At 45.9% G+C, this 19373-nt stretch overlaps 1 protein-coding gene across 7 annotated transcripts in view; it reads left to right on the forward strand.

The window, feature by feature from the left end:
* Positions 1–8622: 8622 nt before the first annotated feature.
* Positions 8623–19373, forward strand: part of LOC101173688 (protein tyrosine phosphatase receptor type M) — a 301112-nt gene continuing 290361 nt past the window's right edge. For all 7 annotated transcript variants that reach the window (XR_013650742.1, XM_078935433.1, XM_078935435.1 and 4 more), the window contains exon 1: positions 8623–8757. Coding sequence is in view for 6 of the 7 variants with exons in the window: in XM_078935433.1 (XP_078791559.1) it covers positions 8685–8757 (73 nt within the window). In the remaining variant the exon portion in view is untranslated. The remainder of the gene's footprint in view (positions 8758–19373) is intronic.

Raw genomic sequence — 19373 nt, forward strand, 5'->3', positions numbered from 1 at the left:
ACACACCAGGTGTATATACAGAATCGACATTCCTCCTTCTCCCAGAGTAACTAAACCATGTGTGTGTCTGTTTGTCCGCGACCTCAGCACCCTTAGTCTTTTTCCAGAGGGCAACCATTTAAACACCCGGTGTCCTGGGTGTGTGCAGTTTTTCATGATGTTGCGTGCCCTCCCAAGACAGCGGGTGCTGTAGAGGTCCTTCAGTGAGGGAAGAGGGTAGCCAATGATCTTTTGGGCAGTGTTTATGACCCTCTGTAGAGCCTTCTTGTTTGTCCTGGTGCAGCTTGAAAACCACACGGAGATGCAGTATGTTAGTAGACTCTCAATGGAACAACGGTAGAAGGCGCCCAGCAGCTCTCTCTTCAGGTTGACCGTCCTGAGGATCCTCAGGAAGTGAAGACGCTGTTGGGTCTTTTTCATTACCTCTGTAGTGTTTGAGCTCCATTGGAGGTCTTCATAATTGTGCACACCAAGGTGAAGCTTTGCTCTCTCTTCACACACTCCCCATTAATGACAATGGACTGCAGATATGACTTCCTCCTGAAGTCCACCATCACTTCTCTTGTTTTTGAGGTGTTTAGGACCAAATTGTTGCCTGCACACCACCCCACCAGCCTCTGGATCTCTTCCCTGTATGCCGTCTCATCACCACCAGAGATAAGCCCCACCACCGTTGTGTCATCGGCAAACTTAATGACTGCATTGTCTGGGTGTGTGCTGACACAGTCATACGTGTACAGTGTGTACAGCAGAGGACTTAGCACACAGCCTTGTGGGGAGCCAGTGCTTAAACTCAGGGCTGTGGAGAAATGAGGACCCACTCGGACTCTCTGCACTCTGTCAGAGAGAAAGTCTCTGATCCAACTGCATGTGGTGGGAGGAAGTCCAATCTCCAACAATTTTGCTGACAGTCTGTCCAGCAGTATTGTATGAAATGCTAAAGTCGACAAAGAGCAGCCTGGCATAACTCCCTTGTGTTTCCAGGTGGGAAATGGTGGTGTGGAGCGCTGTGACGACAGCGTCCTCTGTTGATCTGTTAGCTCTGTATGCAAACTGTAGTGGGTCGAGTGTGGGTGGGAGGTAGGACATGATGTGACGTCGGTCCAGTTTCTCAAAACACTTCATTATGACAGGTGTCAGAGCTACTGGTCGGTAGTCATTGAGGCTGCTGATGGAGGACTTTTTTGGTAGCTGGACAATTGTGGCTGACTTGAGGCATGATGGGATGTAGGACTGAGACAGTGACGAGTTGAAAATGTTGGTGATTTGCGCACTCCCTGAGGACCTTCCCAGTCACACCATCCGGTCCCGCAGCCTTCCTGGGGTTCCCCTCAGCATACACCTCACTTCATGCTCCTGGACTGTGAGACTGAAGCTGCTGCAGTCTGAAGTATGGGCTTCGGCTGTCCCAGGTCTATGGTAAATGGTAAATGGCGTATACTTATATAGCGCTTTTCTACCTACAAGGACAAAGCGCTTTTACAGTCACTCACACATTCACGCACTGGTGGCGGCTCCGCTGCCAAACACAGGCGCCAACCTCCCACCAGAGGCAAGGTGGGGTTCAGTGTCTGGCCCAAGGACACTTTGACTCATGGGCGTGCAAGGCGGGAATGGAACATGCAATCTTGCGATCATGGGTCAACCGCCCTACCGCTGCACCACAGCCGCCCCACAAGGCTATCCACCTCGAACCATGCAAAGAAGTGGTTTAACTCCTCTGTGAGCACAACGTCGCCCACAGCCGTCATAGTGTTGCAGGACTTGTGGTTGGTAAGGTGCTGGACCCCCTGCCACAAGTGGGTCAAGTAATCTTTGTACCATTACAATGGGAACAAAAGTCACACTTTTGAATTCAAAATTGAATTCAAAAATTACTATCAAAATGAACAGTTAAAAAAAAACTATTTTCTGAGCTGCAGCATAAAAACTGTTTACTTATAAATCTCAGTGGTGCTTTCAAAATGTGTTTTAGTTACAAAATGCATTTTTGCATTTCGAGACCAAGGCTGGATATAGGCATGGGCAAAGGGGGGCAATGACCTTCTAAATGTGAAGTCCAAAATTAACTAAAGAGATAAAAATTACCACTAAAAAATAAACAAATCAAATAAAATCACAAAACACAACAAAATAAAACAAATAAAAATAGAAGACAAAAAACATAAGAATGAATGGACAGACTGACCAATAGACACTCATGAAAAGAAAAACATAAATAAACACAGCATCATTGGGGCACAAGGAACGTCCTGCTTTTGCTCATCCCTAGATGCTGCTAAGAGTCAGGAACAGAAGCACGGTTTTCTAAGCATTTTAGGGATTTGAAGGGAAATGGCACCCCAAACCCTCACCACACCTGGACTTGGCCCCCCTGAAATCCTACCTGCACCCCATAGTGGGGCTGGCTAAATCTGGGCCTGTCTGTTTTCAGATGCTTTCTCTCAATCTTTATTTTTCTATTCTTAACTCTGGCTTCAGTGTGATGGGATTTAAATATGCATTATTAGATCAGTATCAATAACAGTTAAGCAGAAATATTTGTGCATTTCCTCTTCCTTTCCATAAAAGATGTACGCAGATCAGCTGTGAGGGGAAATATTTGAACCTTTTTGTCTCTATTGTTTTTCGGTTTCTCCACAGCCAATCATCTGCTTCCATCTAACCCTCTGGTCTGCATCCTCCTCACTCATCCACCACCCTCACGTCCATGAACCCCTTCTTTAGTCTTATCTAACCCTTTCTTAATAATTGAAACAATTCTCTTCCATGGCTCATGGCTGAGCTGAAGCTGCACAGAAGAAGAGGACGTCTAGGGTTTGTGGTGACCTGCAAACACGCCCACACCTCTTCCGTCCAGCAACAGCAGTTTCCCCTTCAAACACCAGCCATCCTCGGTCGGGATTCTATGCATTCCTGGAAACAGAGCAGCTTCACCAAAGATAATAAGAGCACGCCACGATGACAGCCATTGTTTGGTCAAAAACCAGAAATTGGAGCACAAATCTTTGAAAATGGGAGTTCACATAGATGCTACATGTAGATCTACAGTCAGGACCATGAATATTTGGACAGAGACACATTCTTTCTAATTTAGTGTCTGTACATTACCACAGTGAATTTGAAATAAAACAACTCAGATGCCATTGAAGTGCAGACTTTCAGCTTTTTTTCATGGGTTGAACAAAAAGATTGCATAAAAATGTGAAAAACTAAAGCATTTTTTAAACACAATCCCTTCATTTCATGGGCTCCTAAGTAATTGGACAAATGAAATAACTGCAAACCAAATGGTCATTCCTCATATTTGGTAGAAAAGCCTTTGTTGGCAATGACAGCCTGAAGTCTTGAACTCATGGACATCACCAGATGCTGGTTTTCTCCTTCTGAATGCTCTTCCAGGCCTTTACTGCAGCAGCTTTCAGTTGCTGTTTGTTTGTAGGCCTTTCTGTTTAAAGTTTAGTCTTCAACAAGTGAAATGCTGCTCAGTTGAGTTCAGATCAGGTGACTGACTTGGCCATTCTAGAATATTCCACTTCTTTGCTTTAATAAACTCCTGAGTTGCTTTGGCTGGATGTTTTGGGTCGTTGTCCATCTGGATTATGAAACGCCGCCCAATCAGATTGGCTGCATTCACCTGGATCTGCGCAGACGGGGCTGCATTCACCTGGATCTGCGCAGACGGGGCTGCATTCACCTGGATCTGCACAGACAGAGCTGCATTCACCTGGATCTGCGCAGACAGAGCTGCATTCACCTGGATCTGCGCAGACAGTCTGTCTCTGAACACCTCAGAATTCATTGGGCTGCTTCTGTCCTGTGTCACGTCATCAATAAACACTAGTGTCCCAGTGCCACTAGCAGCCATGCACGCCCAGACCATCACACTGCCTCCACCGTGTTTTACTGATGATGGAGTGTGCTTTGGATCAGGAGCTTCTGTATAAATTTATAAAAAAAGTTATTTTTAAAAAACAAACATTGAAAAACCATGTTTGGCCTTACTTTTTGAGTCCAAGTGTCAATCCTTCTCCACAAAAAGCTGTATGATCTGTTGGAAAAGTCTTCCTTATTTTCCTTAAGTTTGTATGAGTTTCTCCTCTCAATGGAGAAATACATCCTTAGTCTGTTTCTACAGCACCAGTGTAGCTTCAAAGCAGCTGTCAGCTCACGTCCGCCCCCTGCTGGTGAGGCATGTCTCACTTGAAGCTTTTCTGTGGGGCTACAGCAGCGTTTTGGGCGCACGTCTCTGTTAACATTGAGTCCTGCCATCAGAGATGAGGCACAGCGCTTCAGAGTCTCACCCGGAGTTTCCGCTCCGTCTGTGATCGCACAACACTCAAATTTGGCAATTTTAACCTGAGAAACTGTGGAAAACATGTTGCTTTGACTGAAAATGTATATTTAACACAGATCAGTGGAAAATAATATTGACTTAGTTTACCTTTTTCTATTTGATCAGAAATATGCCTCACCTGACCACACGTCACGGCCCTGTATCTACCTTCATGCAGTCTTCTTTGTATGGTTTCTTTCTGTTTTCTCAGCTTAATGATGGTTTCTTTCACCTGCATGGAGAGCTCCTTTGACCTCATGTTGTCTGTTCACAGCAAAATCTTCAAAATGCAGCACGAGGCCTCTAATCCAGAGTTTTCAACCTTTTTGAGCCACGACACACTTTAACCTTGACAAAAATCCCGAGGCACACCAGCATCCACAAATTTAAAAAAAGGAGAAACTCATAGTCTGTATTGATCTGCAGTCCCTCCACGATCTCATGTGCATTTTTGTGATAATTGCAGCAGAAAAAGCTGGAAGCTGCAGCTGTTTTATTCTAAAAGATGGAATAAAAGTTGAGTTAAAATATTTGAAAACTGTTTTTGTGTTCGTTGTGGTTTCAAGGCGTTTAACAAGGACGACTCGTGCACTGAGACACTGTCACTTTAACCCAATGCATCATGGGAGATGTAGTGATGGCAGACAGACTCTCTTCTCTGAGCTTCATGGTTTTGTTCACTTGTTCCACGGTCTGACACCGGATTCTGTGGAAAGCTACACCGCTAAAGACGAGCTTTAGCTGGTATTTCTGTTGGAACTGAGAGACTTTATGAGCAGAATCAGAACAAGGAAGTGAAGAATTTAAGCACTTCTGATTGGTCAAACTGATGACATGTGATTAAGCCTCCAAGAATGATTGGTGGAGACAGTTAAAGGGGCGGGACTTTTCCGAAAACAGTTATAGCTGCAGCTAAATTGCAGTACCGTTATTTTTATCAAAATGTCTTTAATAGAATCAAATAAACAGAGAAAAAAGCATTTTACGATCTTTCATATTCCTAACTACTCAGTGTTTTATCAGGGCCTGTTTGGATGAACACAGAGCTGAAATCCTGGAGATGGAAAATGATTTTAGATCAGTTAATGAGGACAATTTCCCACGGCACACTGTGGTAATGTACAGAAACTAAATTAGAAAGAATGTGTCTCTGTCCAAATATTTATGGTCCTGACTGTACGTCAGTCTGACTGCATTGGAATGGAAAAGCTGCTGAAAAAACAACTAAGAAGCCCATTTTGACTGTTGGGCCACTTCTCTGCAGTGTGATGTGATGTCAGTGCTGCTTCCAAACAGACAAGGGACCCAAACCATCAGTAACTTCTTCACAGAAGTCTCTCGTTACAGACATTTGTAAACTGGGCCAGTGTCCATGACTTGAAGAGCCTTTGTGTAGAAGATGCTTTGCTGCTTCTTGTCTTCAACATTCCTGTAGTCTAAAGGTGGTGGGAGCTCTGCAGCTGCATTCAAGGCCCCCCACATAGACTGCCCCAACATGGAGGAGGCTAGTTGACATGAGACTTTGTCCTCATTCAGAACCAGCTACTGACTTTATAAGTGCTCTAAAAAAAACAATTAAAGCAAAACGTCCTTTAACCCTTGTTCTGTCCTAGGCACTTTACCATTGGAAGTTGGGTCATCTAGACCCACTAGACAGTGCTCTGAACCTTTTTTCTTCAGTAATTTGTGATCTTCACTGGTGTCCATGGATTCCATGAAATCTTTCCACCTTTATCCACCTTTGTCATGGTAGGAGAACACGTCAATGGAAGGGGGGGGGGGGGGTCATCTAAGATAGCACAAAAAGTCAGAAATACCATCAAAAACTGAGCTTCAACATTTATAATGTGAACATCCCTGTGGATTTAGCGGCTGTGTTGTTCATGAAGTCTGTAGAATAGCGGAACCTCCAGAGAAAAGGTTCTGAAGGCATTGATGAATTATGCTCTTTGACAACAGATGATCCAGGGCCCGCCGCCCGTCTGAACCGCTCTGCTGCATGGCAGCCAGAACATCCCAACCATCCAGGAGACGTCTGCATTGGCCCATAGATGGGGTTGAATGAGAACAAAGGTACATTCAGGGATAAACCTCAGAAAAGCTGACAAAGCCTGAAAGGCTAATACATGTTTTTAAATGTGTATTCTTCAAAACGCTCTTCTACTTTGCTTTAAGGCCCAAAGAGATTTACAGAAAAACGTTCACACACTGATGGCAGCTTCGCTGTCAAACACTGGCGCCAAGCTATTACCACCAGGAGCAACGATCAGTGCCTTGGCCAAGGACACTCATTGACCCTCTCCGTTGAAAATGGTGTTGTTGCTTTTTCTAATGTAGCATTTTTCTGATAATGGAGGACAAACAAAGATAATTTAGATTAAACTGCATTTCTGGGTATTTCTTTATTGAAATCATTGTGAATCAGGAGGAGATGAAAAAAGGCCGTTTGGAAAGCTTGTAGTTGTTCTTTACAAACTACAATCTACAGAAATGGGTGAGCCATGCTCCGCCCATTTCTGATCCTCCACCTGCAGACAAACAGATCCATAAACGTCTTTGTTTTCCTGGTCTGAGCTGGAATCTGGATCAGAACTGGACAGATGGATGCAGGGCCGGCCCTGGTCTTCTGGGGGCCATAAGCAAAATTTAATTTGTGGGCTCTCTGATCAGCAGCACCAACAAAACACAACTGTTGTTGTAATATAAATGAGATTTCTATATTAATATTTTTTGTGAATGTATTATAGTTGCTGCTGAAGACTTGAATACAGTATATTGCTTGCATGTTGGATGCACGTTAAGTGGTGTCAAACCAATTTTAAAAGTGCAATAAAAAGTATATGAATAACAAATGTATGTATAGATTTTTAATGTAACACTGGGCACTCAACAAATGACATTCACAAAACTCCAACTTATTAAAAACAGCTACTTAATAGCAAATGAAATAACAATAAAACAATCCAAAATAAGGAACAAAACAGCTCAATGAGGGGGATTTTGAAAAGTCAAAGTCTTTCTCAGTCTGAAAACGTTTCCAGTTTGCCTGCCTGATGCAGTGGTTTATGTTATTAAAGCCCCTGTTCCCCTGAAACCTCCTGCCTCCTCATCCTCTCTGCGTCTGGGTACGTCCTCAAGATTTGGTCAGAAATTCACTTTGTTTATTTTTTCAGGAATTTTTCATATAGAAATCATAGTTGGTCAAAAATCCACAATAGCTCTGAAGATGCTTACGTTATTGTCACCAAACTTTCTTATGGACTATTTATTACTTTATGACAAACTTCCTTACTAGTATTTGCCACATAGAAAAAACATCAATAATTTTATTTAGTCCTGGAGTGTACTCAGAAGTAATCCTGTTGATGAAAACTTTGTTGACAGACACATTTTGAAACAGTGAAATATTTTGTTCTGTAAATATAATTACCTGCCCGAGTTATTGAGGCCGGAAGTCCGAATCCGCGAATATCTTTCTAACTTTACCGAACTTGGATGTTGCTGGCATTTTTGTTGCAACGCTAATGTTGGGTTGGGGTGTGAGGGGCTGTAAGCTAGTGCAAGAGAGATGATGGGAAATGAAAGCAGGCTCACTCCCCACCAACAGTCCCGCCCACAATTCAAGAGGTGAATTTCTGATGAACTCCTGCCGCTCTGCAGAAACCACGTCCTAGAAAACGACACAGGATTTTAGATTCAGACTAAAAACAGAATCATCATCATCATCATCATCAACATCATAACTAAAAACCACTTTGATCAGAAAACGATCTGAATTTACAAACATAATAATTATGAGAATTATGATGATGCCAACATCAGATAGGAAGTCGACCGCTCCACCTCTGCTGCTCTTCCATCTGCAGCAGCCTCGTTTTCTGTTATAATTCACATGACACCCCCCCCCCCCCCCCCCCCCCGAGCTTTTCTGAAATCCCCAGATGTGTTAAATGAGCTACTTTAGCAAAATCCCATTTTTACCTTTTGGATCCGCTAAAAAGGACCTGGCGGCCGTGGGGGTGGGGGGCTTCATCTGACTTTCCCTGCAGCCGAGGTTCCAAACCAGCATCAACAGGAGGTCCAGAGGGAGGCGGGAGGAGCAGGCCAGCCCCCCCGCTGCTCCAGAGCTGCGGGCTCGCGCGCGCCCCCTCCCGGACAGACGGGCGCTGCCGGACTCCATCCAGACGTCATTCAGGAGCCAGGACGCATTCCTCCTCCAAGAGTGGCGGCGAGGAGCAGCTGAGCGCGCGCGCCGGAGCGCACAGAGGGGCAGAAAGTAGCAGCTGCAGTCAATCAAGAGGAGTTCCAGGTACCCCCCACCCCCAGCTGGAGCGCTGCCGCCGCTGACATGGAGAAAGTTCTCACCGGCTTTTGCGTCGCTGCCACCCTGCTGTTGTTCACCCGGGGGCAAGTTTTTAACGGTAAGGACGGGATGCTGCCCGGAGGGGCATTTACTTGCTTTCTGCCTGCCCTGACCGGGGCACTTCGACGGGGTTGTGGGTTCAGCTCAGCCAGACGTTTCAGGGCTGAAGCGGAGCCGCGTGCAGATTATCCTCAGGTGTGCAGCAGCTTTAGCCTCACCTGCAGTCACAGCTGAGGCGCAAAGACGCGCTCTGGTGCTTATGCGCCAAGTTTAAAGAGCGCAGTTTGCTCCACCTGCTCACCTGAAGACAGCGCGCGGGGTTTCTCTGACCTCCTCTGATCTCTGGTCAGATTATCTGCCATCTTCATTTCAGTTTTACAAAACTTCCATGAGTTCTGGAAGACCCCCCCCGCCCGCCCGCGCGCGCACGCACACACACACACACAGACTGGGTTGTTTAAATTTATGCCAACAAGATGTCTGAGTTCTTTTGTGGTTCTGGACATTCTCGTATCCCAGATTCATGTCTGTGAAAGTTTGTCCCTGTGATAAAATGCCAGCAGGTTGCTGGTTTGATGCCGGTGTGTGAGGGGCTTTCCGCTGTCACCGTGGTGACATAGTCTGTGTGGAGAAGGGGTCTTCACAGTGAAGCTGCTCCGTCCGTCAGCGGTTGTGTGGAGCGTCTGCAGAGGAGGTTGAGGGTTTGGCGCCTGGGATCAGACGTGCATTCTGCTGAAGGCCTCTTAGGGGCAGCATGGCTCTCACTTGGAGAGGCTTTAGAGCAGAGGAGACGATTCTGTTTCAGACAAACGGCTCATCATTTCAGCTTCTCTCAGTTGCTAAATAAAGATGTTTTCTTTGTTCTGTAGAGCTTTTGTCCTTTTATTTGGGAGACGCAGCATCTTCACAAACCTGTTAAGGGTTTTATGGGGAAGCCTGGACATCACAGGTCAATTTTAATGACTGCAAACTCTCTTGCCCCAAAGCCCCTCGTATTCCCAGTCCATTTCTGTTTGAGCTTTATCAGTTCTGCCCGCCGGCTGCCTCGTCAATGAGAGATTTATTGGAGAGGGCTGCTCTGCAGGCTCCCAGCGTCGCCAAAACCATCGATAAACGGGACACTAATTGCACAAGTGTGTGTGTGTAAATATGTAAACCAGGAAAAAATCAATTGGACATATTTTACTCTGGCAAAAAGAAGGATGAGCAGCTCGCAGAGAGAGGGGGGGCCAGCTATGAGCGGGGTGTGATGAATCACCCAGTGACCGGAGCACCGGCGAGCTGCGGTACCGACTACCGACTCTGCCTGAAGTCCATCAAAGTCTTTTCACTTATTTGTAGAAGCCCGAGTGTCCCGCTCCCCCTGTGTAACCCCCCCCCCCAGGTTTAGACCAAAACAGCTTCAGCAGAAATGGGGTGTTGTTTTTCTGCATGGTCGACTGCTTTCAGGTGTTCTCCAGAAGGCCCAGTCTGTTTCCAGGAGATGCTCCGTTATGTTTAGCACCTTTCCCAGCAGCCATAAAAGCTGCCGTGTTTTCTGATGGGGTGAGCGGCGCGTGGAGAATGACGGCCATCAGTCGTTTGTCACTGGCGGCTGCTGATGGCGTCCTGCTGACCCCGATGGTCATCAAGCTGAGACTGAGGAGTAAAGAGACACCAGATAAACAGTCTGACCAGAATTTCCAACTTTGCTTTTGGTCTCCGTGTGACTCAGACTGAAGACTGACCTGTTTCCTTTTGGAAATGCAGAAAGTTTTTGAACGGAATAGTTTAAATCTTTTGGGGGAGAATATTTGACAGGAGGAAAACAAACCAGGAGGACACGATTTCATGAAGCTTCTCAGACACTTGATTGGGGGGGGGGGGTCATTTCTGACGACACAGGTTTGGCTCCCACCTTTTGCACCCATGTGTCAAAGTGTCATTGGGCAAGGCACTGAACCCCACGTTGCCCTGTCAGTTACAGGTAGGTGCCGGCGTTTGACAGTGGAGCCACTGATGGTGTGTTTGAGGATGAATGGGGCAGTAAGGTGCTATAGAAGTAAACGCCATTTAGCTTTTACCACGTCACTGCCATGTTCCTAAAAATGATCCTCATCTTTGACAAGGTTTTGACCTTTGAGCGTCGCTGAGGGCAGGCCGCTCATCCTCATCTGCTTTCTCCTAAACGGGAAACGGCGGCCTCAAACTCAAGCCGTAAAAAACCAGGACTTGTGGTCCGGGTCCTCAATTTTATTTCTCAATTCAATTCAATTTGTATAGCCCAAAATCACAACAACAGTCGTCTCGATGGGCTTCAAAGTAAAACATGAACTCAAAAGGATCACGAATACAAAGAGTTCAATAGAAAAATGCTAAAATGAACTAACAAACTGACTAAACTATACTGGCATCCCTGCCCTTAGACCCCCCTTCGCGGTAAGGAAAAACTCCCAAAAAAAACGGATTCCGGAAAAAACGAAGAAACCTCAGGGGTGCCCACATGAAGGAGGGATCCTCCCCCAGGACGGACAGGCGATTTACCAGAACTCTTAGAGAAGAATTAACTTATCTAAATCTACAACTACATATATAAAAGTCCAGCAGACGAGCTTCATCCAGCCGTGGTTGGGGGGACAGTCAGGGGCGCGAGTCGAGCCGGAGACAGGAACCACAGCCAGGTGTAGGAGCAGGAGCAGAGACGAGGTACTCGGTCAGGTACAGAGCAGAGACGAGCCAGAGATGAGCCAGAGGCAGGATCCACAGCCAGGTGTAGGAGCAGGAGCAGAGGCGAGGTAAACGGTCAGGAACTGGAGCACGGATGAGCCAACTGGAGTCTGGAAGCACTCCCACTCCCCAGGAGGGGAAAGAGGGACAATACATGAATCACTGCACCAAACAGAGGCATGGAGAACTAAATGATGAATAATGATCAAGAATAGAGGAGAGGAAGGGTAGAAGTAGATGAGAAAATGGGGTCGGCATGGGGAGCCGGACCTGCAGCCTTTCACCATGTAGCATCAGTCCTTTTCCTTAAACATTTTCCCTCCTTTTTTCACCACATCGGCTGAGATGGCAGAGTTCTGACCCCCCCTCCATGGAAAACTATGATGATCAAAATGTGTTTTTCAAGTTTCTGAGAAATGCTTTTGTCTTTATGGCTTTAAAGCCTGTGCAGTGGGGGGTGGGGGGGTGGGGGGGTGTTAAACCATCTCTGTGCAGAGAAGACCCCGACAGGATTCAAACCAGGAACCTACTGACTGTGTTATGGTGCTGACCTCCAGGTAAACTGTAGGTATGTAAAGTCCAGCAGTGGGACTCATGGTGTCCCCGGAGAGCCGCTTCACCCCCCCTCATTAGCTTTTGTTTACGTCCACAAGACGCCGTGACGGTGCTGGTTTCTGCCGCTGAATGATGATGCTGAGACGGGAAACCGGACAAACAGAGATGCTCTAATTACGCCCAGCTCCCTGCTCTAAATGAAAGGATGAGGGCTAATGAATGGCGGCCGGGCCGGCGCGGGCCGCCTAATGAAGAGCGCGTTTGTGCCGCCGCTGTGATCCCATCAACACGTCTGAGCAGAACGCCGCAAGAAAAACAACTTACTATGCAGCCCGCGGTGTTTACCGAAGGCTGCAGGGGGATCCAGCTTTCACTAATTAAGGCTCCGAGGGTCTTGGCAGTAATGGTGGTGATGGTGATGAGAATTATGGGATGGATTGGCTGGAGCTCTTTTCTTCAGAGCCACTTTAGCTCATTTTCTTTGAGTTGACGGCGCCTCGCGTTGAATCTGTTTTCGTGACAAATAACAGGCAGCTGTGCGAGAGCGTTCCCACTGGGATTCAGTTTACCCCCCCCCTCCCCCCTCACAAGCAGCTGGATCTCTTCAGCAGACGACCCACAGGTTATGATGTGAATCCAAATGGGTTCTGATGGAGAACACTTTGATGTCTGCGTCAGGCCAACCATGGCCCCCACCTGCAGCGTGGCATTTGCAGCCCCCCCCCAGCCGTGTGGTGGGGCTGCCTCCTTCATGGAGCCAGTAGAAGAAAGCAGAGATGGTTTCATGCCAAAGACTGTGAAGGGTGTTGACGGGGGTGGGGGGTGGGGTGGTGGTGTGGGGGGGTACTCCTTTTTCACCTTGTCTCCTGTTATTTATTAGGCTTCTGTCAAGCTCAGGCAGCAGGCAGGTGCCCCCCCCCCCGTCTGGGTCTTATGAATATTACTGGGGGCAGAATGCTCCATTACTGTCAGTCTGAATCTGCTGCTGTCACATTAGTGGCGCCGTGCAGCCGTTAATGCAGCCGTTAATGCATTAGGCGTGTTTTCCGGCTGATGTTGGCCCTTGTACTGAAAGCAGCTCTGGCTGCACCTATTGACCATTTAACTGTTCAATAATGAAGCCATCCCTGAGGATGAATTGGGGATCAAACCTGTCAGACCCCCCCCAGTATTTTCAGCATAAACCTCCATGCGCGGCATTGTCCCCCCTCCTCCTTCTCCAAAGCACAGTGTTCCTGATAATACTCCTGTCGGTTCTGCTCTGGTGCCTGTTGGGATGCTGGGGTGGGGGGTGGGTGGGGGCATTCCTCGGGGAAGTGTACGGCTGATAGGTCAGCCCCCTAACCTCCTTGGGAGGGGTCTGGTTCTTTTTGAATCGGGGGTCTTTTGTGTCGGCCCTGAGCTCAAACCAGTGTGTGAGCAATTCCTTGGGGGGGGTAGGGGGGGCAGGTAATGGCATTATGGCGCCCTTGACTCTGTGCAGGGGGGCTTTAGCTTTTGAGAGTGGTTGGGGGAGGGGGAAGTCCGTGAAGGATGTATGGTCATGGTCCAAACTTGATCAGAGTTTGTATGAAGGCTCTGCCTCAGCCCTGAAAGGGGGGGTCAGAACACTAGTGGGGGGGGCCCCCGTATATTGATAGACCCTCTTTTGTGCAGCGCAGCTTTAGCTTTTGTCTGCTTCCTCTCACCAGAGCAAATCTGCGTCTGCAGCCTGTGGAAACCTGACGGGTCCGCCGCTCTTCTGGGGGCGAGGAGGCGAGCTGCTGCCGCCATCGCCGGCGTGCAGCGCGGCTGCTGTCAGCTTATTATCCGACACCTTCTGTTTTAAATTTGCTGGAGCAGATAACACGCTGAAAACGAGTAGCTTTGGGCGGCAATGTGGCGCTTTCGTAGTCTACTTCCAGTTGTCATTGAGGTGTTGAACACAGAAACTGCAATTGAGACTCACAGCTGCAGGGTTTGTTATAAAGACGAAACAATAACTGCCAAAGATGATGCTTGGCTTGATGCTCTGCTCTGTAATCAGAGCTGCAACATTAAAGAAATTACAGGGCAAAGCGGTCATTAGAAGTGTGGGTGAAGCTTTGCAAACAGAAACTATGCTGAAAACTGATGATTTTGGACAATTCTAAGATGCATAAAGCAGAGAAAATCTTACAAGTTGATTGTAATGATGGTATACTGACAACTGGGAGGAGAAAGTGAGTGTAACGCCACAGTAGCTGCTCATCCGCAGCAACAAATAATGCAGTAATTAATGAGGAAAGCTTCCAGCAACTCTTGGTGTCGACCACATTATCATCGCAACAAAACATCCTCATCTTGTTCTGTCTGCATCTGGAAGAATAGAACAGTCATTCTATGACGCAATAATGGTTATAAGAGAATTAAAAAAATCCTCCAGAAGAGACAGAAAAGCATGAATCATTCTTTCAGATATTAGAGCAGGATTTGAACATGAAATATAACACTTATCTTTTTAGACCTAAATCAGATTTAATTGTCACTATCAGCTCCGTTTTTTCACGTTTGTAAAATGTTTTTGGAGTAATCTAGTGTCAACAGTTTAACTTTTAAACGGATTTATTGCAGCCACTTCTGTGAACAGACATGGGGATGCATATTTTTTTGTTTAAAAATCCTTTTTGCTAGAGCGTCCTGGCCAAGAGGCAGCAGCATAACAAAACACACATTTCTCATTTACGCTCATACGACGGAGTTTTAGGGCCACCAAAAAAAAAAAAAGTGATATTAATTTATTAATTAATTTGACTTTTTTTGTTTTTCTTTGGTGGCCCTAAAACTCCGTCGTACGCTCACACTCAATCAACATAAAAGGTCTTAAATAAAACATTTGCAGTTTGATATCTTTGTCTCACGTTCATTTAAAAATAATTTGAACGAGTCCAGAGAAACCAACTCATTCACTCTGAACTCTTCCTGAGGTTTATTCCCAAACTGTGCTGCAGCGAATCTGAAAGCCTATTTTCACAGAGAGCCGGTCCTGAGAGCGCAGGCTGCAGCTGCTGCTCTTCAGTTAGGAGCTGCTGGAGATGAGGCGGTGCCGACCCAAGAATGCATTTGTAAATTAAAAGGTACCAATGTTTCAATCTGCACTGGTACAAGGAGCCCCCCCCAGAGCATAAAGAACACAGTGATGGCTTAGTTGAAGTTCGTTACGAAACTCAGTGCACCATGAAAAACTGTATCAAAGCATCAGCAGAAGCATTCATATAAATCATCTCACCAAAATCAAAGACAGACAGGAAAGTGGCAGAGACACGTTTCTTATGGGCTTCATATGATAAACAGGATTTGATTCTAAAATAAAAGCGTAATTTTAGTTTCAGCCAGTAAAGCAGTTTCTGAATATGTGGTTTAAAAGTTAGACAGTCATCACTTCAAATATTAAAGTGGTTACCAGTTTAATGAAATGTCCTTTTGTAGTTATTGGGGGCAGATTGAGTCTTTTGAAGAAATGTCGTTTTATTTTGTTGGCAATAGTTTGGTATTTTTAAATCAATCAACTCAGTGGAGCTTCTTTTCTCATATGCTTTGCTTGATTTTAACTAAATTTCTAATAAATTTGGATTTGTCACCGATTTTAAAAAGAAAATCCATTTTCCAGACCAATCTGGAAAATGGAGCAGATGTTTTTCTGATCCGACTGAGTTCTGCTCATTGGAGTCAAATGATCTCTAGATGTGCCTGATGTTCCAACCATGGTAGCGCTTCATATGTGGACATTCATCTGGATTTTACTGCAAGTTCGTGAGCTTCATCGAGCAGAAGAGTCGCCTTAAAGTAGAGAAGTGGATGAGATCGGTGACTTCTGCAGAAAAGCCTTTGCTGGCGGCAGGAAAGCCATGTGGCTCATCTGTGGAGCTGCACAGCCTCATTTAGCTGCTGAGGAGGTGCAGCAGCATCAAACGGGGCCCGGTGAGGCAGAGGTGCACCGGCTGGGCTCAGAGAATGAATAATTCACCCCCATGAGCCCTGACTTTTTGCTTTGGGACTCATTTTCAGCAGAACTTGTGTATCTAAAAAATGGTCCCGCCTTGAACCGACCCAATTCCTTTGGGCAAAACCCGCCCCAGCTGTGCTTTTTCTAAAAACCGTCAAAATAGCTCTGCCATGGCTGGAAATGTGCAGGGAATGCAGATGATCAAACTGTGAAGAGAAAGAGAGGGGAGGAAATCCTGAACCCATCTTCAGGTGTCGTCTGATTCATGTAGGTCTATGTTAAATCAGCAAACGGAGGTCCAGACTGCATCCAGAAAAGGAGGGTCGTCAGTTGAAAAATAGAGCAAGCTCTTTGCCTTGAATTCTTATTCCGCTGCTCTGTTTTCAGAAGCCAGATTGGATTTTCTGGTTCTGGGGCAGCATTTTTATCTCGTGGATCATTCAAGCTCCCATTATTCAGTCTTCAGTTGTCTGAACAAAATAATCTCATGTTTACACTCAGTTAGAGTCACACTTGGAGGCATTTGTGCTCACAAGCGTCTGGGTTTTTCTGCCAGTCACCTGCCTGCGTTTGGCCTGTCTGGCTTCTTCAAGGCAGTACCTTCTTCCTCTTCCTAATGTCAGGCAGGAGGTTCCTTTTTGCTTATTCTAATGATTTTAGCAGAAGGCAGCAGGCATCTGCATCCCCGCCTTCAACAAACTCAAGTTTTGGCTGATGACAATGAGGTGCAATAGGGCTGCTATTGAAAGGATGAAAGGACATCAGGCTCATTCCTCCACCCTTAAAGTTCATTTGTAGACACGGGAGGAAAATGTCTACACCCTATTTTTTTATAATCAAAATCCTGCTAATGTTAACCTCGGTCCCAACCAAAGAAAGGCTGCTACCATGTAGTCTGAATGCTTTAGTCCCTTTCATCATCACTTTGATGGTTTGTCTTTTTTCTTCATTGCTTGTTGGTGTGCCCGTCATCATTTCATCTAGTCAAACGAAAAAACAAAACAGTTTTTTGTTCCAATTAGACATTACATAAAAAATAAAAGAAAGAAAACTGTTAAGTGGTATCTAATGTATGATTGGTATTTTTTTTTCTTTTTTTACCGAAACTGTTAGAATGGACAACTTTAACTACCTTCTGTCTACTTCTACTGGAATTGGAGTGATTTTATGTAAAGGAAAGGAAAGATTCTCTCACTGTAAAACAGTGAGAGAATAACACAAACTAGTTTTTTGGACAATTCCAGTGTAGAGTTTCTGTATGTGTTTGACCCTGTCCTATACCAGAGGCCCGGGAGCTTGAGGGTCCTGCAGTATCTTAGCTGTTCCTAGCACTGCGCTTTTCTGGACTGAGAGGTCTGAGGTCTTTCCAGGTATCTGTTGTAGCCACTCCTCCAGCTTGGGGGTTACTGCCCCAAGTGCTCCAATTACCACAGGCACCACTGTCACCTTCATTTTCCAGGCTTTCTCCAGTTCTTCTCTGAGTCCCTGGTATTTCTCCAGTTTCTCGTGTTCCTTCTTCCTGATGTTCCCATCGCTTGGCACTGCCACATCCACCACAACGGCTTTCCTCTGTTCTTTATCCACCACTACAATGTCTGGTTGGTTCTCCATGACCATCCTATCAGTCTGGATCTGGAAGTCCCACAGGATCTTTGCCCTTTCATTCAGGAGTGAATCCCCTCCTGTGTGGACTACCTTGCCTCTCTTTGTCACCATCCGGCTGCATTTCTCGAGCCTGAATGACATCCCAATGTCAGTCCTGTAGATCAGTGGTGTGGATCAGGGAGTCAATGTCACGCTGGCTCTTAGCATATAGCTTGATGTCATCCATGTAGAGGAGGTGACTGATGTTGGCCCCATTTCTGAGTCGGTATCCATAGCCAGTCTTGGTGATTATTTGGCTGAGGGGGTTCAGAGCTATGCAGAACAGCAGTGGGGACAGAGAATCACGTTGGTATATCCGATGCCAACCTCCCACCAAAGGCAAGGTGGGGTTTAGTGTCTTGCCCAAGGACACTTCAACAAGGCGGGAATCGGACCAGCACTCTTACGATCATGGGTTGACCGCCCTACCGCTGCACAACGGTAGAACATTGAGCTACTAGCTGCTTGGCAGTTGGCCTTTATTGTGGGTTTTGAATCGTCTATTCACTCCACATTCTCTGCATGTAACCCCTCTGAGTAGGATTAGTGAAATGACTGATCAATTCCTCTGTAAAGCAGGCATTTGAATCTCAACTCGTTAGTTGTAATAACGGCACCTGTTTGAAGTCATCGGTGTGCAGATGCCAGTCCCCACCCTCCAACACTCTCACTCCAAACTCCACTATGACCAAGCCCAAAGAGCTGTCAAAGGACACCAGAAACTAAACCGGAGACCTGCACCAGGAAGACTGAATCTGCAATTGGTAAGCACCTGTTGGAGCAATTATTAGAAAATGGAAGACATACAAGACCACGCTTCCTCCATCTGGGTCTCCACACAAGACCTCACCCCATGAGGTTTAAATAATCACAAGATTCTTGGGATGTTTTTCTGCAAAGGGACCAGGACGGCTGATCTGTGTAAACTAAAGGAAAGAAGGAATTTATGGTGAGATTTTGAGGGAAAACCTTCCATCAACAAGGGCTTTGAAGATGAAACATGGCTGGGTCTTCCAGTATGACAATCATCCCAAATGCATCACAATGGTAATGAAGGAGTGGCTTTGATGGAGTCGTAGCTCTTGTGTGTGAAAATCCTTTCAAACGTCATCTGACAAGCATCGCTACAAATGAGATTTTTCCACTTCACTCCTCAATCTCTGAAGGAAGTGGCTGATCCGATCACGTCTGTGATCAGCTGTCCTCAATCAGTCACATTGACTAAAACGATTATGTATAAACCGTGCTGCCCTAGCAGTCATAAGAGAAGGACATGAGGTTTTTGGGCTAAAAACCAGGCAGAGGTGGGATTTTCAGTGGTGCATTGTTAAGCCAGGAAATCTTTGGGTGTTGCTCAGCTTTTCAAAACTCCTAGGTAGATTAAGAATTGTCATGATAACTTTGTCAACACATTCATTCAATTTAATTTTCTCTTGATTAATGAACTCGTTTTGGAGCCAGCCTCTTCATGTCTCATACGTTGCCACTGGGAATTTAGGTTATTTCCTCTTCTGTCTTCCATTCAAAATCCTGAGTACATGTCATGTTGCATCAAGATGATGCAGAGTGAGGGATGCAAGACTTTTGCTCATGGCAAAAGTATTTTTTTCCTTCACTGGTAAGGCATGTTGCTATATTTATTTCATGGAGATTTTATGTGTCTTTACTGGGAAAGAAATCCTTTTAACGTCTGCACAAAAGCCAGTCACTGAAGAAAATGTCCTGCTGGCAAGAGGGAAGCAGAGCAGGTCGTAGTTAAATGATCACACCTGAGGAAGGAAGAAGACGGTTTCTGACATGGGCCT

Source organism: Oryzias latipes, chromosome 17, assembly GCF_053564925.1.
Source record: "Oryzias latipes strain Hd-rR chromosome 17, Olatipes_Hd-rR_3.1".
Taxonomy (NCBI): Eukaryota; Metazoa; Chordata; class Actinopteri; order Beloniformes; family Adrianichthyidae; genus Oryzias; species Oryzias latipes.